General features: G+C 43.7%; 1 protein-coding gene and 1 long non-coding RNA gene across 7 annotated transcripts; one reads left to right on the top strand and one right to left on the bottom strand.

Annotated features, from left to right (window-relative positions):
• Positions 1–782: 782 nt before the first annotated feature.
• Positions 783–24,846, bottom strand: ZFYVE19 (zinc finger FYVE-type containing 19). 6 transcript variants are annotated; one of them, XM_083745012.1, is made up of 12 exons: positions 24,408–24,846; positions 23,289–23,432; positions 19,468–19,589; positions 18,418–18,471; positions 15,975–16,135; positions 14,585–14,730; positions 12,619–12,733; positions 8,295–8,501; positions 6,038–6,117; positions 4,947–5,054; positions 2,817–2,959; positions 783–1,202 (listed from the first exon to the last, which is right to left on the bottom strand). In XM_083745012.1, the coding sequence occupies exons 2-12, from the start codon at positions 23,343–23,345 to the stop codon at positions 1,130–1,132; spliced, it is 1,266 nt and encodes a 421-aa protein (XP_083601138.1). In that variant the 5' UTR covers positions 23,346–23,432; positions 24,408–24,846; the 3' UTR covers positions 783–1,129. The 6 variants fall into 6 exon arrangements, with proteins under 6 accessions (XP_083601138.1, XP_083601140.1, XP_083601141.1 ...); XM_083745014.1 differs by having other exon boundaries at positions 8,295–8,498; positions 24,408–24,825; XM_083745015.1 differs by having other exon boundaries at positions 8,295–8,498; positions 24,721–24,825.
• LOC310847806 lies at positions 8,509–23,631 on the top strand. Its single transcript, XR_014566026.1, has 3 exons — positions 8,509–10,838; positions 17,549–17,629; positions 23,440–23,631. It is a non-coding gene; the product is annotated as an uncharacterized lncRNA (long non-coding RNA).
• Positions 24,847–24,863: the final 17 nt, after the last annotated feature.

Here is a 24,863-nt window from a genome sequence, read left to right as displayed (position 1 = left end):
AGTCAGAAGCAGTTTGCTGGATGGAGTGGAGCCATAATGCTAGTTTTGCAATGTGTGTGTGTGTGTCTCACTGTTGCTTACAATGAGAGAAAGGGACAACATGCAGAGCGGAGGGTAAGTCAGCACAGTACAAACATACCAGCAGGAGTGCTGGATTGGGTCCCATGCCTTTGCTCTTCACCAGCCTTCCCACAATCTCTGCCCTGCCCCCCCCCCAAGCCACTTCTAAAAGAAGCAATGTAAGGGGTGAAGTGGTCAATAAATCCATGTGTTTTGCCTATGAATGAACACAGAACTGAGAAACGGGGTTCCATTTCTAGAATCTGCTGTTGTGCATTTCAAGGGACCTTGGTGCAACGCCAATACATGTCCGTTTAGCACACTCAGCTTGACTTACTAAAAGCATTCACCTCATAATGGTTTTGGAATTCGCTATTGTGAAGCGAGAACAAAAAGGATGCTATTCTGAAAATTTAGTAATTAAAAACAAGACATATGAAACCTAAATCTAGTTCCTTTTGTAAGGGGGAAAACTGACCAAAGAGAATGGAAAGATAGGAATTGAATGTTTTCCTGATTTCAGAGGAAAGGCCTTGGTTATGATCCAAGCCTACCTGGAATTTACTATAAAACTGGTTCCATTTTTGTGAAGAACTTTGCTGTTGAGGCAACACTACTGCTTGCATTAAGGACGGTGTAGTTTTAAGAGACCTTGAGACGAGTTCTCAGATTGTAGAATGCAACAGTGGACATCTACGGGGGGGAGAAAAATCACCACAAACTTCTCTTCATATAATTTATTATCTTTGCAATATTTCCTATGAACATCTCATCCAGGTCAATGGCAAATCTCTGCAAAATAACCCACCTTTTCAAGCATGCCAGTCTTCATTCTCACTGAATTAACAGCTTACTCACATGGCAAACCACCTTCAGCGTACTACAAGCTCCACAGTGGCTGCCTTGATTTTGCTGGGCACAACCATTTGCCCTCCAAGCTTCTCAGTGACACAAAGCTGCCTTTCAGAGTCTGCCAGCTTTTGCTGAAATAGCAAACCTTTGTGGACATCTTCTCTTTTATCCCCTTCCATTTCACCTTCCTCCCCTTTTCTTCTCACGCTCCATAGGCTCATTTTTGCTTTCGAGGACGACAATAGCTAGACGTTCGGTGCTCCCTCCGATCAAATTCATCATGGCTTTCCCTGAAAACCAAAACAGGAAGTGCAGGCAGTGTTTACTAGGAGTCTACTGTCATGCCAACCAGAATATCCTGCAGAAGTGATGGCGACTCTCACTCATTCATGGAGGTAAGAGGAGATCACAAGCCCTCCAGTGATCTGAGGCACAAGGTTTTGCAGGCATAGAAGTCTATGAATTACTAGTATGAAAATTTAGGTTACTGGGCACAGCTGGCAAACAGGAGGCCTCCAGCCATTCCTTCAGATCCAACTCTGAAACTGCACTACAGGGGTGGGGATGCCTTCTCTGTAGGATTGTGAGCCACAGAAAAGAGCAGAGAAGGGCCCAATCCGCTGACAGGATCGTCTTGCACAAGCTCAATGGAAGGAAACAGAACTATGTGAGTACACATCACTGTCATCACCCGCAAATAAATTACTCTATTTTATGTATGTGCTCACACACTGTGAAGTGTTTTAATCTTCGGCACCATAGTCTGAATGACAAATTTCTCCCTCCCTGCCCTACAAGAAGAGAACTGCAGAGAGCCAGTGGGGTATATAATAAGCCAAGTGATGGACTTGAACTTTGGGACAAACTACATGTTCACTTAGGTACGCAGCATAGAGCTACTTATTTCCCCTTAAATAATTGCAGGCATGAGAGTTCCCGGTTCTTAATGTAAATACAGCTCATAGAGAGGGGAAGCTTCTCTCTTCACTCTCCCACTTTGATTGGAATGGAGATTCCTTCCCTTCCTCAAATGCAGCTAGAAAAATAAGTTCCCACTGATACCAATGAGGACTTTTTATCTAAGGCTCTCAGCAGCACAGAGGGCTTGATCTCCATTCCAGCTGTGGGGTGTGAATATGAAGAGAACTTCTCCCCAGGCTCTGCTTTTGCAGTAAGAACCAGGCTTCCCCCAAGCCTGTAACTATTTAAGAAAAGGCAATATACACAAACTCATGCGACCACTTTAGACAGCCATGGCTCCCCACTCAAAGAAATCCTGAGAGTTGTTAGGAGACCCCTGTTTCCCTCATGGAGCTACGGTTCCAAGTGGTTTACCCATCAATTCCTCTTCCCAAGGAACTGTAGGAATTATATCTCTGTGAGGGAACAGCGGGGTCTCCTAACAACTTTCAGCACCCTTCATAAACTACAGCTTCTCTGGGGTAAGCCATGCTTAAAGTGGCAACATAGTGTTTTAAATAGACAGTGTGAATGTGGTCATAGTCTGGGCCTGAGAAAAGCTGCCTTTAGGCCCGACACCAGTTGTGTGGTCGTTGCAGGAGGCACTGCAAGCGTAGATTTTCCACCAATTTCCCTCTCCGAAAACAGCCCTCAACTCCTGTCCCAGATGATTCCTCCATCCTTTTTAGGGAGAGCAGGAAGTTGCAGCAGGATAAAGGAAGTGGGACAGTCCCCTCCCCTTAGGCCCAAGTCATGGGGATTGCACATTCAGTGCTAGCTACTTTCTGCCGTGGGGCCCCTGCAACTAAGGAGCTTTGTTTCAGCCTTTCTGGCACACAGCTCTTCCTGCACACTCTAAAAAAACATGCAGCACACGATCACGCTACACAAGCTGCATGGAATGCTGGGATTTCCACCCTCCGCCCCGAGGTTCTTGCCATTACCGGAAGCATCGCTGGCAGTAGAGGTCGCCATCACAGGCGTGGCAGCGTAGGACAGCATCCTCGTTGCAGATGCAGCACCAGGGCAGCTCTTCCTCGTCGCTGTCCGGTAAGACGAGAGGTTTAGCAACCGCTGGAGCTTTTCCCTAACGGGAAGGGTAATATGCATAGATGTTGCAACAGAAACTCCAAGAGTACCTTCTGGTGTGAATGGGGAGCTGCATGACATTGCCTTCACTGTTTGCATTCTGCAAAATTCCTCCCACTACAACTTTGCACCAATTAAAAACCCAAACCCACTTATCTAAATCAGTGCAATATTTCTACATATATCATGTAATGCTCTCATTTCAATTTTTTTAAATTCCAGTTTTTTAAAATTAAAAACACACACACACCTTGCCTATGTGTTTTTTGTTTTTGGGGAAGCCACATGAGTGTAAGAGGAAAGATGTGATTGGCAGTCAGAGCACATAGAAGGGATGCTATAGTTGTTTCCTGGATCCCACTCTCAGCCATGGGTTGGACTGCATGACCACCAAGGTCCCACCTAAGACTCTAGTCATGGCTGAGAGTGGGATCCAGCAGGTAAGAAACTGAACTAGACAGGGCGCAGGACTCTGTTCCCTGAAGATCACACCATTTTAAATATATGCTATGCACATATCTACATATACAGTGGTACCTTGGGTTACAAACACTTTGGGGTTACAAATGCTTCAGGTTACAGACTCCGCTAACCCAGAAGTAGTACCTCAGGTTAAGAACTTTACCTCAGAAATCGCACACCGGCAGTGCAGTGGCAGTGGGAGGCCCCATTAGGTAAAGTGGTACCTCAGGTTAAGAATGGTTTCAGGTTAAGAACAGAGCTCCGGAACAAATTAAGTTCTTAACCAGAGGTACTACTGTATACACATTCTTTTTTTTGGAGATTTGAGATAACCACTGTGTTATTAATATGAACCATCAATTTCCTGCTTCAGGCCTCAGACAGTTCTTACCTGAGACAGTTCTTCTTTCATTCTAGGCCTACATTCCCTCCTCCTCACCATGTACAATACGATGCTTGTGGTGTTACCCCATGTTACAGGGCTGTTTTAAGGAAAATACTGGGAATATACATGAAGCGTTTGAGACACCTGAAATGTCTGCATAAATGCGAAGTATTAAAATCTTACAGCCACAAGGACCAGAAACTCAAAAAATAAAATAAAACTGAGCTGCTACGAACTCTGCTGCAGGCCCTAGAATACACTTCTAACCCTGCGCAATATTGGACACCTGAAGACAATGCAGAACAGCCCAAGCAATAAAGGAATGACCGCTTTTGCTTGGTACAGGAAGGGCCCATCTGAAGCGATGAGGCCTTGACGTGAGTTTTGTAAAGTCACAGAGGAAGAACGTGGAAGAACTGTTTGTTATTTCCCACATCAGCACCAGTCACGCTTGATTGCTATTTACTTTAAAGTGCACACACAACTTCGGGCACCTCATCTTGCTCACATAGACATCAAAACCTATTGTTCTAGAAGAGGACACCTATCAATTTTGCCTACAGCTGGAGGGCTTTGAATTGTTTGGCATAACACAGAACTAGGACACAGAGTGTGGCTCAGAATTAGCAGGCCTTCGAGGAATCATTTTGTCTTTTGCTTCTCAGCTTAACCATTCGGCCAATGGGCATTTTGTTGTTGTTTCTGTTTAGGTGCCATTTAGCACGATGGGATGACACCTAAACTAAAAAGGGCCTTGCTGGGATCAGCCTGATACTGCACTGAGCACAGCAAAGTCAGAGAATGCCACACATATACGCAGTGCTTTTTTCCTGGGGGTACGCAGGGGTACACATACCCCTAAACATTTTGTGAATCTTTGTACTTTTGTCCATTTACTGTATTTATTTTTCCTGATTTGAACTATAAAACGTTGATTTTCTTGAGTCAAAATGAGAGTACCCCTAAACATTTTTTTAGAAAAAAGCACTGCCCCTAAACATGTATTTTTGTCCATTTACTGTATTTATTTTTCTCGATTTGAACTACAAAATGGTGATTTTCTTGACAAAAAATGAGAGTACCCCTAAACATTTTTTAGAAAAAAAGCACTGCATATAGGATTGAATTGGCTGCTTACTTGCTCAGGTTTCCTGGCTGGTTTTTGTTGGTCGGTCGCTGGTTGGGTGGATCGATCCGGAGAAATATTGAAGCCGCTTGCTTCATCCAGAGCCGCCTCCTCAGTAAGCTGATGGCAGAAACAACAGTTGAAACAAAAGACTTTTCTTCACACAAACCTTCCTCTTAGAAGCGTCTTTCTTCTACTACTTCCTTAATCTTTGGTTTAGTAAACAAACATGCAGCCACCAGATTAACTATTGGGCAGGAAAGAAAGCAGCTTTACAAAGGGCATTTATGACCAAAAATCTAGTCATTAAATACTCAGAGAGCACCTGGGTACAAATTCCTACTCAGCTAATTAATATCTCTAACCTACCTCACAAGTTGTTGTGGGTAGCTCCTCTGGCTAAAAATTAGGTAACAAAATCAATAATATGGATGCCCTTCCCTTCAGATATTTGCATGGCTTGTCTTTCTGTCTCTCAAAACCCTTTTCAAAAGTCTCAAGCATGACAGCTTTGATTTTTATTATTTTTATTATATCTATCTTCGTTTCATCATTCTTTCATTGCTTCCACTGAATAGCAAATATTTGTTCATTTTACTACGTACTTCCTATTTCCCTCCCCTTGTTTCTCTGATATTGTGAGCCTGCAGGAAGAGCCCACTGATTACAGAATGCTTAAACATGCATCCAATTGCTGAACTACTGCCATTGTGAGTTTTAGATGGTATTGCTTTTTATGATTGCTGTAAGCTGCCTTGGATGGGCTATACCCCAAAAGGCAACCTATAAATGAGTTTACAGATAAATAAAATTGTACTACACAACTCCTACAGTTAATTGACTACAGTGGCTGTTGTACACATATTTTAACTCTAAGCTGACATGCACAGGAACTGCATCACACGATTTCTTTAATCGAGTGAAAGCTCTACATAGTACTCTACAAGGCTTATGGACTAATTTGGGAAAACCATTAGGAGCACACTCTGAGGATGGATTTACAGCAAAGATAAGAAGCTGGGCATAGCAGAAATCTTGTCTTTGCAGCAAGGCAAAAACAAGAGGCTTGACAAATGCAAAACTCAATTCCAATTACTATGGACCTGTTTCAAAACTCTCTGAATGGCTTCTTCTTCTTCTATTTCTTCATCACTATTGGGGAATCTGTAGTCATCCAAAGTCACTGCAAGAGAAAGAAGAGGAAACTGAGGAGCTAAAGATGCAATTCATCAAGACGGCCCATCATCATCTTATGTTTCTTGCCCTCCTTTGCAGATTTGCCTTCCCTATGGGAAGATGGGTTTTTATTTTGGCTCACATTCTTTAGTGTATTTCTAGTCCCTGTAAAGCTAGAGAGAGAATAAAGGACCACCTGATAGCATGTACCACTAATACATCCCCGATGGGTGTATTCTTAGAAGAATAAGGGCTGTTCCCTGGTCACTTCCATTCCATCATCAGATGGCACAGTATACCAGAAGGAGTGTCTCCACCCCCATCGTTCTGCCGGGGCGCTGAGGTCCAGTGCAGAGGGCCTTCTGGCAGTTCCCTCACTGCGAGAAGCGAAGCTACAGGGAACCAGGCAGAGGGCCTTCTTGGTAGTGGCACCCGCCCTGTGGAACACCCTCCCATCAGATGTCAAAGAGATAAACAACTACTTGACATTCAGAAGACATCTGAAGGCAGCCCTGTTGAGGGAAGTTTTCAGTGTGTGACATTTTAATGTATTTTTAATCTTTGTTGGAAGCTGCCCAGAGTGGCTGGGGAAACCCAGCCAGATGGGCAGGGTACAAATAAATAATAATAATAATAATAATAATAATAATAATAATAATAATAATAATAAATTTGCTGCCTTTGGGCTCAAGGAAGCTAGCAATCCGCCCTCTTCCTTTTGTGGCCTTGTTTCTCTAGCAGCCAGTCCTTCCTTCTTGTTCAGCCCAGGCTCTCTAGGCTGATCATTCTTTATGGTAGAGTCCCAGGAGAAACATGTTACTTTTGGTTCCAGTCAGCAGGATTTCTAAAGACATCCAGGACCCTCCTTCTCCCATCATCAGTGTAGGCAAGGCTAACTCTAGCTGTGGCAAATGGAGCTGCTAATGGATGAGAGGTCACTTTGACAGCAGCTTTGTTTGTAGGATTAGCAGCGGATACTTTTTAGGTGGAAAAGTTCCACACACTCACTCTTGCATATCGAGGTTATATCAAAGGCAAAAGATTAGGCCAAGGTATTGTCTTTCCTCCAGTTAGTTGGGAGCCCTAGCAGACAATGTGAGAATGCACTTATTGATTACAGAGGGAGCATGAAGCTACTGTGCAGCTGACCCAGTTGCACAGGCTGCAATATTTTCTAACACTTGGAATTACTTGAAGGAATAGTGTGTATATTTTATTTTATTTTATTTTATTTTATTATAATAATGTTCTGCAAAGCTATTTGTCTGTTTGATACACATTTGGACACCTCTTAAGGTATCATAAGTCACATTTTGAATGGGGGTTCCTGAGATCAAGGAGCAGGTGTTTAATCTATGGTGCGGGGGAAATGGAAGACCAAACCTTTCAAAATGGCACCAATATTTTTGTTTCTTCAAATTCCTGAGCAATGCTAGGCACCCAGGGGTGAAGAAATATGAGAGATGACCAGGCCCCTGGCAAATGCCCAAGGCTGGAGAAAACACAGCTAAGTACTGAATTTTGCTACAGGCCTGTCTATACGCAAATCAGGCTTTGTTCAAACAGTTTCGCTTGTGAAAGAAACTAAGGGTTTCTGTTACAAGTTAGCTTTGAGCTATCCACCGATACCAATTACTTGTTCCTTAAAAAACCAGAATCACAGCACTAGGAAACAGTCATATTTTTCGACAATTGTTTCTCAGGCATATTCCCACTAGCCAACAAAGAAAATGTAAGGATGTAAGAACGGTCTGCTGGTTCAGGCCAGTGGCTCATCTAGTCCCACATCCTTTTCTCACAGTGGCCAACCAAATACAGTCAAACGTCGGTTCTTGAACAGCTCCGTTTTTGAAAGTTTTGGCTCCTGAATGCTGAAAACCTAGAAGTAAATGTTCCGGTTTCTGAACATTTTTCAGAAATTGAACGTCCAACATGGCTTCCACTTGAGTGCAAGAAGCTCTTGCAACCAGTCAGAAGCTGTGCCTCAGTTGTCGAACATTTCTGAAGTCAAATGGTCTTTTGGAACAGATTACGTTTGACAATCGATGTTTGACTGTATTCCACGGACAACCCTGCAAACAGGACCCAAGAGCACTGGGACTCTCTCCTCCTGTTGAGAATGACTCCACTTAAGGAAATAGAGTGGCTGTTTTTCTGCTTCCTTTAATATCCCATGTTACACACCTTTATCAGGATCTTGGCCTTTTAGTGCGGCCAATCGCTTGGCTACTTCTAGAATCTTCTCCTGCCTGGTGTTGTCTTCCCTCAGCTCAGTCGCCGCCGATGCCAGCAATCTATTCTTCTCCTCCTCCAACTGTTTGGGATCCATATCATCAATGCCGCCAATGCTGTCGGCTCGATTTAAGTCATTTAAAGTTTGGGTCCTAACTTCTGGAAAAGCAGAGACTTAGGGTTAATTCAGAAATATATGACCATTGCACGATGACTGCAACCTTAAATGATGCACGCAGCACAAACCTCACAGACCAAATGCGGCAGACGGAACATCTATTATCTGGCTCCCACATCACCATAAAAACAATGCTATTTCAGTCTGCAATGTCTATCGCCCCATGAAAAGGATTGTGATTACAGCAAGAACCAGCAGCCAGCAAATAAAACACATCCGATCGGTAAAGGCAAAGGTAAAGGACCCCTAGACGGTTAAGTCCAGTCAAAGGCGACTATGGGGTTGTGGCACTCATCTCGCTTTCAGGCTGAGGGAGCCAGCATTTGTCCACAGACAGCTTTCTGGGTCATGTGGCCAGCATGACTAAACCGCTTCTGGTGCAAAGGAACACCGTGATGGAAACAAAACCGCATGGAAATGCCGTTTACCTTCCCACTGCAGCGGTACTTATTTATCTACTTGCACTGGCATGTTATCAAACTGCTAGGAGATGGGACAGAGCAATGGGAGCTCACTCCATCGTGCGGTTTCGAACTGCTGACATTCTGACCGGCAGGCCCAAGAGGCTCAGTGGTTTAGACCACAGCACCACCCCATTCCTCCATCTAATCGGTAGCAGCCGATCAGTGTCAAGCACCACTGATGGTTACCAAGCTGGGGGATGGGGAGGAGCAAGGCGGCAGGGAGTTTGGTGTACTGCAGGCAAAGCGCTGGAGCCAACACGATACTCCTGCTGCTGTGCCTACCCTGCAGTAAGCTCTCTGCCTTCTTGCCTTCCCTCTCAGTAGTCAGTCGCGATGTGTGGCATCAAGAAGCCAGGTCAACAATACAGCATTGTCCCACTGGGCACTGCTGCATCAATCCCAATAAAATAACTAAGACACAATAAATCATTAAAGCTAGAAGAGTATTGCAGATTCAACAACCCCATGCAATTCTGTTAAAGAGAACATGACAGAAAACAATCAAAGCCTTTGGGGGCTTTTTGAAGGCCTGATATAATGGGGATGATCATCCTGGAAATGCAGCTAAAATTCAAGATGCTTGGAGATATAACACTGAAGGATATATTTTCATGCCAGTAGTGTATGGTGTTCAAAGCGAATTTTCATGGTAAGTTTCTGTGCCCAGGAAAACTGTGGCCCGATGCAGTGGAAGAGTTCTGCTAGTTTGCAGCAGGACCCAGCTGTGGATAGTGCAGTTGGCTGGCACCTGCAACATCAAAAAAGCTCTGCTCCCTCCCAGAATAGTTTTGCACTAATTTTTCAAAATGCTTTCTTTAAAAAATAGTGATTAATTAGTAATGGTCGATCTTGACTTGGGTTACATTCTGGGGGTTCATGTGCAAAGGCCAAATCATGCAAAGTCAAAACAACCGCTGGAACTGCCCCAGCTGCTTGAGATCTTGCAAGGCCCTACAAGATCTCATGAGAGCCTCGAAAGCCTGAAAAGCAAGGATTTTCCATCACCTTTCTATTTATTCGTACGTTTGCAATTGCTAAGTAAAATAAGTGTAAATTTACATGTGGCACTTTTAAAAAATAATAACAAAAAGCCCTCCTGAAGCACAAAGAGAGGGTGGGGTGAGGCTGGAAGATGATGCAGGTTTTGAATTTCTGGTATGTGAATCTGTTCTGCAAATTGCCAGGCCAGGTTCACACTGCAGGACGTGAATAATTATTCTCCCCACCTAGTGAAAATTAACAGCAAATAACCCGCTACCATTTCTCTTTAAATGTTAGGTTTGCCTTCAGCCTAGGACTCGCCTAGGGAGGTCTGCTCTCAGGGAACCTCCCAAGATCCAAATGCCAGCAGAGGGTTGGGCCAGAGGCAGACATGGGCAGAACAATCGATGTGACTTTCACCTTCGCGCAGCAGATACATTCTAGCCCCACAAAAACCAGAGGTTTCTGCACCTCCCACCTACTCTGGCTTCCAGGCAAGTAGAAGACACAGTTTAAGGATGGGAAAAACAACAACATTGAAGAACAGGAGCAGGCAGCATGGAGCCCTCTGGACAGTAGTGTCACTGCTGCTTTCTGGGTCGGTATGGGGGTTGAGCAGGGTGACATCACAGTTGTGTGGCTGCACCAGTGGGGTCAATCCTGCATTCCCACTAGTGTGTGCCTGCTAGAACCCTATCCCTGCTGCCACCATTCTGCAGAGGACACTGGTGTCAGAGAGGCAGCTCCATACCACCAACCCAACATGCTGGCCCTTCATGCTCCATGAGAGTCCTGGGGGCCAGATAGAGAAGCCTGGAGGGCCACATTCAGCCCCACACCTGCTATATACATAGGAGGGGAGTCAAATTTCTGGTGGGTATGATAAAAAGTAAGACCTCCCTGTATACTTTTAAATATTGTCGGTGGGGGGGGGGGGAGAGATGCATCTTTGTAGGAGTTATTAATGAAAGAGAGGTTTGATACTATTGAGGATTTCCTCTGAGGGTTAGAGGTGCACTTTTGCAGTGGTTCTGTATCTATCAGCTGGGTCAATTTCAGAAAGCAACCTTGGTCCCCTAACAGTTATGCTGTGAAGCACCACAGGGCACTATTTTCTCCCCATTCCTATTTAATGCCTAAATGAAGCATTAGGAGTAGTCATTAGGAGATCTGCAACACAATGCTTCCAGTAAACTGAAGACACTCAGCTTTCTTGCCCCATAACATCTGAATCAGGAGTGGTCTCTTTCAGAGGCATACTTACGTTTTGTTTTATTATTGACCACTGATCATCTCCTGGTCTTGTACTGAAATTTTAAACTATTATCGCTACTGCATATTTTATGTTTATTTTTGCTTTTCTGTACCCCACTGTTGATATTTTATAATGAGTAGCTTATATTTTTTTTTTGAAATAAATACAGTGGAACCTTGGTTCCTGAATGGCTTAGTTTCCAAACAAATCGGCTCCCCAGAAGTAAGTGTTCCGATTTGCAAACGTTTTTTCAGAAGCCGAATGTCCAACGTGGCTTCCACTTAAGTGCAGGAAGCTCCTGCAGCCAATCGGAAGCCGTGCCTTGGTTTTCAAATGGTTTCGGGAGTTGAACGGACTCCCAGAATGGATTAAGTTCGAGAACCAAGGTACCACTGTAAAATGAATAAAAACATGTCAGCCAAAGAACGACACTGCACCATGACTCTGATCAAAGTACTCATACTGTTCTCGAACTGTAACTAAAGAGATCATAGCAAACAAAGATGTATACAGTGGTACCTCGGGTTAAGTACTTAATTCATTTCAGAGGTCCGTTCTTAAACTGAAACTGTTCTTAACCTGAAGCACCACTTTAGCTACCGTATTTTTCGCCCCATAGGACACACTTTTCCCCCTCCAAAAACGAAGGGGAAATGTGTGTGTGTCCTATGGGGCGAATGCAGGCTTTTGCTGAAGCCTGGAGAGCGAGAGGCTCTCTCTAGGCTTCGTGCAGATCTCCGCAAGCCGTGGGAGCCCGCGCCGGGCTCCCGCAGCTTGCGAAGATTTGCCTGCATGCCGAAGGCTGGGCGCGCTGAGCTCTCCGCAAGGCGCAGGAGCCCAGCGCTGGGCTCCCACGGCTTGTGGAGAGTTGTGTGTTCTGGGGGCTGGGGTCAGGGGAAGCTCTGGCTTCCCCAGCCCCACGCCTGGGGGGGGAAATAATTCCCCCCCTTTATTTCCCCTCAAAAAAACTAGGTGCGCATTATGGGACGGTGCATCCTATAGGGCGAAAAATACGGTAATGGGGCCTCCCGCTGCCACCGCGCCGCCACCCCACGATTTCTGTTCTCATCCTGAAGCAAAGTTCTTAACCCGTGGTACTATTTCTGGGTTAGCGGAGTCTGTAACCTGAAGCGTATGCAACCCAAGGTACCACTGTATATGGAAACAATTCAGATAACCTTGTTTTCCTTTATATACCGTACATTATTTAACTGGGACCTGCAGCAAGGAGTAAATGTTGGGTGATGTGCTTGAGCGAGTGATTATACTGTAATGGATATATTGATCTATAGCAGTGGTGCCCTTTGAGGTCTTGAGGTGTACTTGCTTGTTCCTCCATTTTTAATCAACTTGCGGGGGGGGGGGGGAGACTGAGCAGATTTAAAACAAGACAGGGACCTTGTGGCGTAACTCCTGAGCCACCGCTCTCATCAATGGCAACTTCCTCAGACATCTGCTTCAGCAGGTCATCTGACTGCTCAGTTTGCGTCCTGGCATTAGGGGCCTCGTGTACCTAACAAGAGAAAGAAAAACAGAAAGGGATTGCACAAGTTACATCGGAATTCCCAAACTTTCAAGTTCACTGACCTCTGGATGAGTTCAGAAAGTTGCCATCAACCTCTACCCGAATTCTTAGGAAATAAAGGGGTGGCCTTGGGAAGCAGCTAAGCAGAGCCCTGAAGAAAAATGAGGCTTTTTAAAGGCTCACTGAAGTTTCCCAAAGGCAGCTTGCTTTTATATATTTGGTTGAGGAGTGTTATAATTAGTCTTTTAACACTGTAAAAAAATAATATTTTACAAGTGAAACTCTGCACTTACATACATTTATTTTTGCAAAAGAACAGAAGAGCATGGTCTGAGAATCCTGTTGCAATGTGGAATCATCTTGTTAAATACAGAGGTTCCTCAATGGCAAGGGCATTCAATGGCTCTCTGAACATGCCCTTGCTCAATAGTTTGTAATTAAATTTATTTTTCACATTGTACCTTATAAATTCCTTTTCCACCCCAGGCCCTTTTGGACCCCCAGATCTTTATTCACCCCTGCACAGTCCCATCAACCCCAGAGGGTCAATGTTGACCACTTTGACAAAACCTAAGTTATACAGTCAATGGAAGGAGCCCAGAGGTTCAAAACTAAAAGAAAGAACAAGGGGCCCAGCCACAACAACTTCTCAAATGTCTCAAGGGACCCAGGGACATTTCTATTCTTTCACACCAACCTAATATACCCAATCTTATTTTCAGGGGGCCAGACAACAGATATAGCCTGTCTCTGAGGCAAATGGCCTTGGACAGAGATAGCACAGGGAAAACCAACACCTGCTCTCTCTCTCTCAGCTTTCGAACACAGCTGAGAACTTGAAACACTAGTAGGTACCAGAATGTCTCTGGTGGATTCTGTACTTCATAAAATTTCCAAACCCTATTAGTAAGAGAATGATAATAGGTAAAAAGGTATAGGGCCCCTGGACTGTTAAGTCCAGTCAAAGGCGACTATGGGGTTGTGGCGCTCATCTCGCTTTCAGGCCGAGGGAGCTGGTGTTTGTCCACAGACGGCTTTCCAGGCCATGTGGCCAGCATGAGTAAACCGCTTCTGGCGCAACGGAACACAGTTACAGAAACCAGAGTGCACGGAAACGCTGTTTACCTTCCCGCCGCAGTGGTACCTATTTATCTACTTGCACTGGCATGCTTTCAAACTGCTAGATTGGTAGGAGCTGGGACAGAGCAATGGGAGCTCACCCCATCATGCACATTCGAACTGCCGACCAAGAGGCTCAGTGGTTTAGACCAGTAGCATTGGCCAAATTAATTTCTCCACATAGCCTATCTCACAGTTATTACATTAGGTTGGTGTTAGACCACATGCCACCCACGTCCCTTGACAATACTTATGTAGCAGCTAGAAACAGAATCTGGAAAAGAGTGGAACCTGCGGCCCTCCAGATATTGTTGGACTACAATTCCCAGCATCCCTATTCACTACCATGCTGGCTTGGGCTGATGGAAACTGGAGTTCAATAACATCTTGAGGGCCACCAGTTCCTTATCCCTTGGAAATTATATATAGTGGTACCTTGGTTTACGAACTTAATCCATCCTGGGAGTCCGTTCTTAAACCAAAGCGTTCTTAAACCAAGGCATGCTTTCCCATAGCAGCGGGGAACTCAATTTACAAATGGAACACACTCAACAGGAAGCGGAACATGTTCTTATTCCAAGGCAAAGTTCACAAACCAAAACACCTACTTCTGGGTTTGCAGTGTTCTTAATCCAAGTTGTTCATAAACCAAGCTGTTCTTAAACCAAGGGACCACTGTATATATATACCTATATATATATAGAGAGAGAGAAATCTTACTGGTTTTGGAGCTGGAGAGGGGATTGTTCTGCCCTGCAAGGCTGCCAGCCGGTTTTCCATCTCCTGGGCTGATGGAATGGGTCTTGCAGGGTCATCTTTCAGTGCTGCCAGCCTAGACTCTATCTCAGCCTGAGATGGAATGGACTCTGTTCAATTAAGAACAATCTTGTTTTACTAAGAGAGCCCAAGAGGCTTTTGTAGCTTTCGTGCCTTGCATTAAAACAGATAGGCAAGTATTTCCCCACCCCCACGCCTGCTCCAGCCATCATATTGACTAGACCCAGAGGATACCGAGACCCACCTGTGATACTGGAATAAAACATTTCCCTTCTCCACCCCCACCGCATCATTCCCTAGCCTGCGCACGTTCAGTGCCCTCCAAACCCCAAATCCTGCTGTCTGAATAAAGCTTAAGTAACAGACAACAATTGATGCATTGTGTGCTATCTCTGCAGGCAGGACAAAGAACTATTCAGGACACAGAAGCTCCACCTGCTGACCACTGGAGGGCCTTCCCATTCAGTCTGAGGTTTCCATCAGACATTGTTCACATATCAAGCAATGCTGCTTCAGAGACCTCAATCGCCAGAAACTAAACAATGAATAGAAGTTCCTTTCAACCGCCCACAAGAATATTTATAATGCCTACCAAATGTCAGATGCTTGCCTTGTGTGGCAATCCCAGGGACACACTAATTATACATAGCCCTGCCTAAGTATCACACAGATGTGAGCTGAATTCAGACCATTGTTAGTCTCTAGTGCCTTCCCTTCAGCACCTTCAATTGGAAGGTATCTAAAGCAGCTTCCAGCAGCAGCACAACAGCCTGCAAAAGGAAGAGTCGAAGATGGACACAGAGGTCATCAACCCAGAGCATATAGCAATATATCGACTAACTGCACAATTCCATAAGCACTGCCTGAAAAGTAAGTTCTATTTTTGCTCAAGACAAACCATGAGCTGTAAACCAAGAGCAAACCTAGGTTACCGCTCAGGTTACAGCTTGTCCAAAGCAAAACAAATCACAAGGCCAGGTTTGTACAACAAACCATGGCTTAGTTCGCAGCACTGCAGCAGGATCAGAGGAAGAGTAAAGTGGCTACAATCGCCTCTCCAGGAACCAGTGTGTTCACACTAAGCCATGGTTTAGTGTAGCATTATGTGCAAACTGGATCAGTGTGTGGCAGATCTATTGTGCAAATAGTGAAGGTAACCTTGCCATTGTTGGTTTTTCCCACACTGCTGCAAGCACGTGTTGGCTTTAAAGCTAAGGACAAGCCTTCCCCTCCATTTGCAAGGCTGGGAATTCATTTTTTAAGTTCTGTTTTATGTTGTGTCTAAAGCAGGCTTTCCAGGGGTGATAAGAGCGAAAAATAGTACACAGCTTACTGGGTTTTGTTTCCTTCTTGAGCCTCTCCAGTCTCTCTGCTAGAGCTCGATCCTCTTTTGATAGACCTTGATATCTGGAGCCTGCTTGGCTTTGGGACTTCAACAAACCCTTCTGGAGTCCCTGCGGCCGGTTCTGCTTGGCTTCAAGGGCTGCTACACGCCTGCAGAAAGAGCAACCAGGAGTTACAGCAGGGTTTTGCATGCACAAAACAAACACTACAGATGGAGTCACCCCACCAAGTTAAACACAGTCCTGTTTCCCAAGCCCATTCACATGTTCAGCCAGAGTCATGAAATACTGAGCAATCAAAAAGTACCTAGGCATGAGTGAATCGGTCCTAAGCAAGGGGTAATTTTAGATGAAGGTTATGCAGCGACTATGGAAAACTGCCTTCGCTCATCATATGAGTGGATATCACAGCTACTAGAAATAAGAAACAAGAACTACCATTTCAACAGCAAAGCAGTGCTAGATGAGGTTGAGAAAACAATTTTGACTTCCCACCCTTTACATTAGGGCTTCAAATCCTGGCACAAACTAGAGAACGAGAACATTACAGGTGGCTGGTTATTACGTACAGTGGTACCTCGCAAGACGAAATTAATTCGTTCTGCGAGTTTTTTCATCTTGCGAATTTTTTGTCTTGCGAAGCACCTAAAATCCAAAAACCCCCCAAAAAGTTTAAAAGTTAAACTTACCAAATGGCTGCAAAAGAAGTTTTGGAAAAGCTTCAAAAATCACCAAAGTCTTAAAAAACCTCAAAAAAGGCTTTTAAGAAAAAGGAAAAGGAAAGAAACTTGCAAGACGTTTTCGTCTTGCGAAGCAAGCCCATAGGGAAATTCGTCTTGTGAAGCAACTCAAAAAACGAAAAACTCTTTCGTCTTGCGAGTTTTTCGTCTTACGAGGCATTCATCTTGCGAGGTACCACTGTAGAGCTAATGGTGGCAGTTCAGAACAAAGACTTGGATCTGTAAAATGAGCAAATGTATACACCCTTGTTTGCAACTTACACCAAGGATATGGAATAAAACCAGCTAGACTGTTATTTGTGTACCAGATCCAGGTGCTCTTGGGGAAAACTGATTTTCTGTATCTATTTCACTTGGGGTTTAGGCCTGGTTTTGGCACAGAAATTGCTATGGTCGCCCTGTATGATGACATCTGTCAGGAGAGAGATAAGGACAGTGTCTCCCTGTTTGTGGAATGCCCTCCTCAGGGAGGTTCGGCTGGTGCCTTCATTATACACCTTTAGGTGCCACGTGAAAACAATTCTCTTCAAGGCCTTTGGCTGATTAACATCTGATACCCTTTTAAATGTGTTGTGAGAGGGGGTGAGGGGAAGGGAGTTATTAGATTGTTTTTGTTCTTGTTTTTATTACATATTTGGTGTTTTATATCTTGTATTTTTGTGTGGTAAACGGCCTCGGGACTTGTGGATGAAGGGCGGTATAAACCTTTTAATGCTGATAATAAATTAACATCTGCATGAAACTACTGAATAGGATTATCTGGAGTTTTGCAGTACATTGTCAGCAATATGCTGATGACACACACTTCTCATTCACATCGGCAGGTGTGGCAGTGGAAGAGCTGGACCAATGTCTTGCCTTGGTCACAAACTGGATGAAAGCCAATAAACTGAAGCTCAATCCCGGTAACATTGAGACACTGTTAGTGGGCTCTTCCCTAGACTAAATGGATGGGGAGGTTGCCTGCTTTTTATGGGGTTACACTTCCTCTAAAGGAGCAGGTACATAGCATGGGGTATTTCTGGATCCACAGCTCCCCCTTCTGGACAGGAATAGCCTAACTTCAGTCATCTATGCTCTGGCAACCTCTAGGTTAGATTACTGCCATGCAGAGGGCGGTTCAAAAACTTCAGCTGGTTGACCACTGGGGAAAGATGGTTTGAGCATATTACACCAATCCTGACCCAACTGCACTGGCTGACAATTTTGGGGCCCAATCCAAAATGCTGTTTTTGACCTATAAAGTCTTAAATGGCTCAGGACCGCAACACCTCAAGGACTGCCTCTCCTCATATGAACCAATGTGGACCCTGTGGCCATAATCTTAGGCCTTTCTTCGTGTGCCTCCTTCACTAGATGTCCAGAGGGTAGCAACAAAAGAACAGGCTTTTCCTGTGGTGGCTCCTTGCTTGCAAATGCTCTCCCCAGGGAGGCTTGCCTGGTGTCTTCATTACATATATTTAGGCACCAGGCAAAAACATTTCTCTTTAACCAGGTCTTTGGCATCTTTGGCTTTGGCATCCTTTTAAATGCATTTGTGGGATGGGGATATTGGTTTGTTTTTGCTCTCCTTTTTATTATGTATTTTGTGTTCTCACTTTGTCTTTTTATGCTGTGAATCATCCTGTGATCTTCAGATGAACAGCAGTGTAGAAAATTTAATATATAATAGATTAGATTAGATAGAACTCACTTTTTATAGTTCTCTGGTGGAGACCATTTAGCTGCATTTGACTGAGGTGAGCCGCTGTAAAGCAAAAGGAGAAATGTCACAACGGCAGAACATAAATCCCTTCTTTTTTTCTTTAAATATTTTTTAATTAGGAATTTCAACAAAACATTTTATCAAAAAACATATCATCCTTAATTCCCCCCCCCTATTTTTCCTCCCTCCACTCCCCCCTGACTTCCCTCAGCTCCTCTCTCTAGTTTATCAACAAATGTTATTCTAGAACATAAATCCCTTCTTAATCATGGCAGGACATGCCCTCAGACAGAACCCCATCCTGCCTTGCCTTTGATCCTATGAGAAGTCCCGGGTATAACACCAATCTATTTCACCCTATGCCTCAAAAGCAGCAAGGGAGATGGTGAGGCTGTTTGTTGATTGTGCCTCTCTAGCTTGCATTTGAAGAATTACCTGACTGAAGGCACCCCCGCAACAATCTTCCATCAAAGTACACAGAAAACTAGACGCGAAGGAGAAAGGTACCAGCCTAAACTTCAGTCTGACATGCCAGTTTTCTAAGCGATTTCACAAAGTCCACTCCAAAGGTGAGGAACCTCAGCCCCAGGGACAAAACCTAGCCCTCACTGGCCATGGTCCATTTCCTCCATGAATGCTTTTGCCTGGATAGAATATGTCCCTCAACTGGAATAATGCTGCTTGCTTGCACAGATGGAGAGACAGGGAGAAGTTTCTGACTTTTGCATTGCTGGAATGTAGCCTACTGTACAGAGTTAAGAGGCTCGTCTGTTGCGCCAACTACTTTTCCCTCTGCCCCCTCCCCCTTTGCAGGCATGCAGCCCCTGCCCAGTTACCTATGAGAGAATGCAGCCTTCAGGCTGAAAAACAGCCTGAAAAACTTCCTTAGTCTAGAAAGACCCTTGCAGCATCATATGGACTTCATTGTTGCGGGGAATGCCCACCTAGCCTGTAGAAGTGCTGGAGTGGCAAGCCCCTGCAGGAAACGTCCTAAAGCGCGAGAACCCCTCAATCAGAACCACAGCTCTGGTTTCTTACCTTGTTAATTCCCCATGGCATTGCTTGCAGACCTTCTGCTGGGTGTTTCCACAGTGGGGGACGACAGCACTGAATCCCAGGCAGCCTGAGCAAAACGCTCGCCCGCATTTCTTGCATCCACACTGAGAGAGGAAGGGAAGAGGAAAAGGAAGGAAGTGCTCTTAACACCCAGCTGCAAATGATTCCAAGAAGTCTGAATGACTCTTTCTTGGAAAGGGTTCACAAAGGGGATGCTTCCACATCAAAACATTATAGCCATTTGTTTGACAATACAAGAAACATTATTGACATTATGGAACTTCTACAAACAAATCTGAATACCAGAGCGGTTTTGATTTTTGTTGACGCAGAGAAGGCCTTTGATAATATTTCTTGGATGTTTATGAAGAAAAATTTGGAAGGGATGGGAGTGGGGCGGGGGTTCGAAAATGGTATAGAAGCAATCTATACAGAACAAAAAGCTAAATTGATTGTAAATAATGTGGTGACAGAGGAGTTTAAAATTGAAAAAGGGACACGCCAGGGGTGCCCTCTATCCCCCCTATTGTTCATTTCAGTTTTGGAGGTGTTGCTAAATATGATCAGAAAGGACCGGTTGGTTCAGGGAATCGAGGTCGGAGTGAAACAATACAAATTGAAAGCATTTGCAGATGACTTGGTATTAACACTTCAGGAACCAGTCTCCAGCACTAAAAGAGTGTTAGAATTAATTTCTGATTTTGGTCGGGTGGCGGGGTTTAAGTTAAATAAGCAAAAAACTAAGGTTTTAGCAAAAAATTTGACAGTTACAGAAACAGATGAGTTCTCCAAAGAAACGGAGCTGAATGTGGTTAAAAAAGTAAAATACCTAGGGGTGTACTTGACCTCCAAAAATTTGAATTTGTTTAAAGACAACTATGAGAAATGTTGGTCAGAAATCAAAAGAGACTTGGAAATATGGTCAAGATTGAAACTTTCCTTGTTAGGCCGAATAGCTGCTGTAAAGATGAATGTATTGCCGAAAATGTTATTTTTGTTTCAGGCCCTACAGATCGTGGACAAGGTGGAATGTTTTGGAAAGTGGCAGAAGGATATTTCTAAGTTTGTTTGGCAGGGCAAAAAGCCCCGAATAAAGTTTAAAATATTAACTGATGCGAAAGAAAGAGGGGGATTTGCCCTGCCAGACTTGAGGCTATATTATGAATCTGCAGCCTTCTGCTGGTTGAAAGATTGGATTTTATTGGAGAACACTGACGTCCTGGATCTGGAGGGGTTTGACAATGCGTTTGGGTGGCATGCATATTTGTGGTATGACAAGGCTAAAGTGCACAAATTGTTTAAAAACCATATTGTCAGAAGAGCAATTTGGAGGGTCTGGATAAAATACAAAGACTTATTGGAGAGTAAAACTCCGAGGTGGCTCTCACCGGTGGAGGCCAAGGCACGTAAGAGACCCAACATGGAGGCCCATTGGCCTAAATATTGGGAAATAATTGAAAAAACTGGAGACAATTGGAGGCTGCTAAGTTTGGAGAAATTGAAAACTAAGGTACGAGATTGGCTGCACTATGCGCAAATTCAAGAGGTATTTAAAATAGATAAAAAAGTTGGATTCCAGGTGGAAAAATCGAAACTAGAGACTGAATTGTTAGAGCCAAAAAGCAAGCTACTTTCGAGAATGTATAACTTGCTGCTTAAGTGGAATACACAGGATGAGACAGTCAAATCCGCTATGATAAAATGGGCTCAGGATGTGGGGCATAACATTATGTTTGCAGACTGGGAAAGGTTATGGAACACCGGTTTGAAATTCACGGCTTGCACTGTCTTGAAGGAAAATATTATGAAAATGGTATACCGGTGGTACATGACCCCAGTCAAGTTAGCCAAGATATATCATCTGTCTGACAACAAATGTTGGAAATGTGGAGAGGCGGAAGGGACATTCTTTCATCTCTGGTGGACCTGCCCGAAAGTGAAGGCCTTCTGGGAAATGATCCATAATGAACTAAAAAAGGTACTGAGATTTACCTTACCTAAAAAACCAGAGGCCTTCCTTCTGGGCATGGTGGACCAGAGAGTGCTTAAGAAGGACAGAACCTTTTTCATGTATGCTACCACAGCAGCAAGGATCCTGATTGCAAAATATTGGAAGACACAAGATTTACCCACGCTGGAGGAATGGCAATCGCAGTTGATGGACTATATGGAACTGGCTGAAATGACTGGCAGAATCCGAGACGTGGGAGAAGAAACAACTGAGGAGGACTGGGAAAAGTTTAAGGACTATTTGAAAAAACATTATAAGCTGTATGAATGTTAAAAAATGCACCTTTCAGGAAATTCTAGCTTCAGCAAATGTAAGTTAATGAAATGAAAATTAAGACACAAGAATTTAGAGGTAAAATAATGAAATAACTTTATTGTGTTTAATATAAAACATATAAGAATTGAGCTACAGTAAAATTGAAAATAGGGAACATGATAAAATGGAAGTTACAATAAGTTTTGAAATAAGTTAACAAATTGCTGATGCTTTATAAGACAGAGAACGCAGGGTTCGGAGGATGTGGGGAAGTCCTATAGAATAGATGGAAAAAGAATATGGAAACTTGTTATTTATACCCTATCTTTTTATAACCACTCTTTATTCTTTTTTCTGTATTTTTAAAAAGCAATAAAAAATGTTTTTTTAAAAAAAGGAAAAAAAACATTATAGCCTTCTTCGATCATTTTCTACCTTTTGAAAGCAAAAGAATTTATGTGAATGCAGAAAGTGTTTGCTAACAGTATTTCAGCAAGCCAAACCGGACACATGGTTTAGTGATATTTGTTTTAAATGTTTTCCTGATTTTAATAATGGGTTTATCCATATTTGTTTTTAACTCGTTTGTAAATTTTAGTTATGCTTTATGACTAAACTTTATGCTTTATGACTGAACCTGGGTTGTTTTTTTGCTTATACTTTTTCTAAATAAATAAATAGCATAACATAAATACTTCCCATAAAACACATTAAATGAACCTTTGTTTACTAAATCTGTACTCAAAGATACCAATCTTAATTTCAGCCATTCCACACATTATGTAGCTGCAGACCTTTGCCACCAAACTCAATGACCAAAAGAGAATCCTGGGTCTCTGGTGAATGTTCTTTTTATACATACAAGATTCCAAACGTATCTTTGCTTCACCCACACCTTACATTTTTAAGTGCACACTACACAGAGCATGCCTACTCATTCAGAAATTTCCCACAGTGACGCTTACTCCTATGTAACTGTACACAGTTTTGCACCCTTACAGATATTGGATATTTGTTTTATTTTATATATTTATATTCCATTTAATGCAAGAGTAGTCTCTAAGTGGTTCACAAAATATTTTATTATATAAACAATGAAAGTAAAACAATACAAGACTGTATTGAAAAGGTGTATAAAAAGCATAATGTATTAATCAGTCCTAATTCTTACTTTGCAAAGCCAACATAGAAACAACATTTTCACCCCTTCACACCACACCCCAAACTTCTGAGGGTGAACTAGCAAGAGAGCCCCCTCTGCCTATATTAGCACCTATACACTTTACAGCTGTACAAAAGAGAAAATTGGGACAAAAGAAAGTGATCTGCTTAAGACCTACCTCATCCAGTAAATTAATGACAGGAGACGATTAAACAACTGTCACATCATTAAAATAACTAAAATTTGAGCAAGTACACCTGTCACAAACGATTGAAAGCCTGAGTTCTAGTGGAACATTTTGGAATAATAATTCCAAGTTCTACTCTGCAAGCTCTGCTTTTTCAAGACAAAGACGATTAGTGGAGAAAATCATACCTGTTTCTTGAAGACAGTAAACTTCGATGCACAGCCATAACATCTGCTATCCATCATGTCAGGTGAGGTGGCACACTCAGTCTTCAAAAATGTACAAATGGAGACACATGATTCTATTCTGTCTGCTACCTCAACTTTCTTCCTCTTTCAGAGAGAGACCAGACAATAAAAGAGATGGTACAGTTATGGAATGTTAGCAATGGACCACTGAAAACATGCCATGTTATGGAACCTGAGGTTCATGCAATCTTAAGAAAATGTTAGGATCTGGTCCTTACTTAACCTTAACAGCGATGGTTGCCACTGAAATGTTCTTAAATCACTAAATCAAAGGAAAGGAAAACAGACACTATACTTCTATAAATATCCTTTCTGAGGTGACCATCCTGGTGACCCCTCCAAATTTAAAGGAGAAAATCATTGGGTCTCCTAGACAGCAGAATTCTAGATTTCAGCATTATCAGTTTCAGATGAAAGCAGTGCCCCCAATCTCTGTGTGTAATGGGTCGCCCACCCCACGAGTTCCCATAATCATCATCACAAATGGCAAACACAACCATCTACAATGCACCGATTTATGTGAGAAAGGTGGCTGGCAATGTACATTTTTGAAGAGGAGTGACTCATCACTTTTGCAGGCCGCTAGCACATTACCCACCACCTAAGGGTAGCATCCTACAGGCAACCTTTAAAAATAAGAAGAGGTTACACTTTCCTGCCATACTCCAAGGCTTTTAGAGAGGATCACAGAACAGCTATAGGTCCACCTATTTCCGCAATACTGTACTGTATGTACTACTGTAAAATGCAGATGCGCTGGGCTGATACATGGACAAGCAAACATCCGGAGAGATTTCCCACCTGGTACTCATCTCGTAACAGCTAAACATTTCAATATTTTTTGAAGACCAGGAATGCCAGCCCCACCTTATTCATGGCACCCACATTTATGTATGTATGTATGTATGTATTGAACAACCCACACATTTCAGCTATCTCTCCTTCCGTCTTCCTCCGCCTTCTCTCCGCCCCCTCCTTCCTCTCACTCCCTCGTTAAAATAAAAAAGGCAAAAAATGGAAAATGGAAATGATGATGGAGAAAGCTCTGGAGCAACCCACCTTAGGCTGACCCGGGGCGTCATCCAGCCGATTCACACGACCCAGCAGTCGAAGGCAAATGCTCTACCACCGCGGAACTCGACGGCCGTTTTACCATAGAAGAGCAAAACAACAACCCGCCAGGCACACACCTCGGTCCCAAATCTGGAAATCCAACACCCAGCTGCACGACACGACACAGCCTCTGGGCGCCGGGAGGGCGAGGAGGCTGGAAGCGAAGCGAGGCAGAAGCCGCCTCCGCCTCCCCGCCAGACAACCACGAGCAGAACCTCACTAATGGCAACGTCCACTGGCCCGGCTTGGTAATACTCACTATAGTGCAAGAAACGCGCGGTGCGGCGAGAGTCCCACTCCCATCACCCCGGACAGATCTTCTCCGGCAAGACAGGAAGGAACGGGGAAGCGGGGAGAACTACATTTCCCAAGAGCCCACGGGGCCTCCCCGCCGCCACCTCC

This window comes from Podarcis gaigeae (genome assembly GCF_964106915.1).
Source record: "Podarcis gaigeae genome assembly, chromosome: 1".
Taxonomy (NCBI): domain Eukaryota; kingdom Metazoa; phylum Chordata; class Lepidosauria; order Squamata; family Lacertidae; genus Podarcis; species Podarcis gaigeae.
This window is presented reverse-complemented; position numbering and strand designations above follow the sequence as displayed.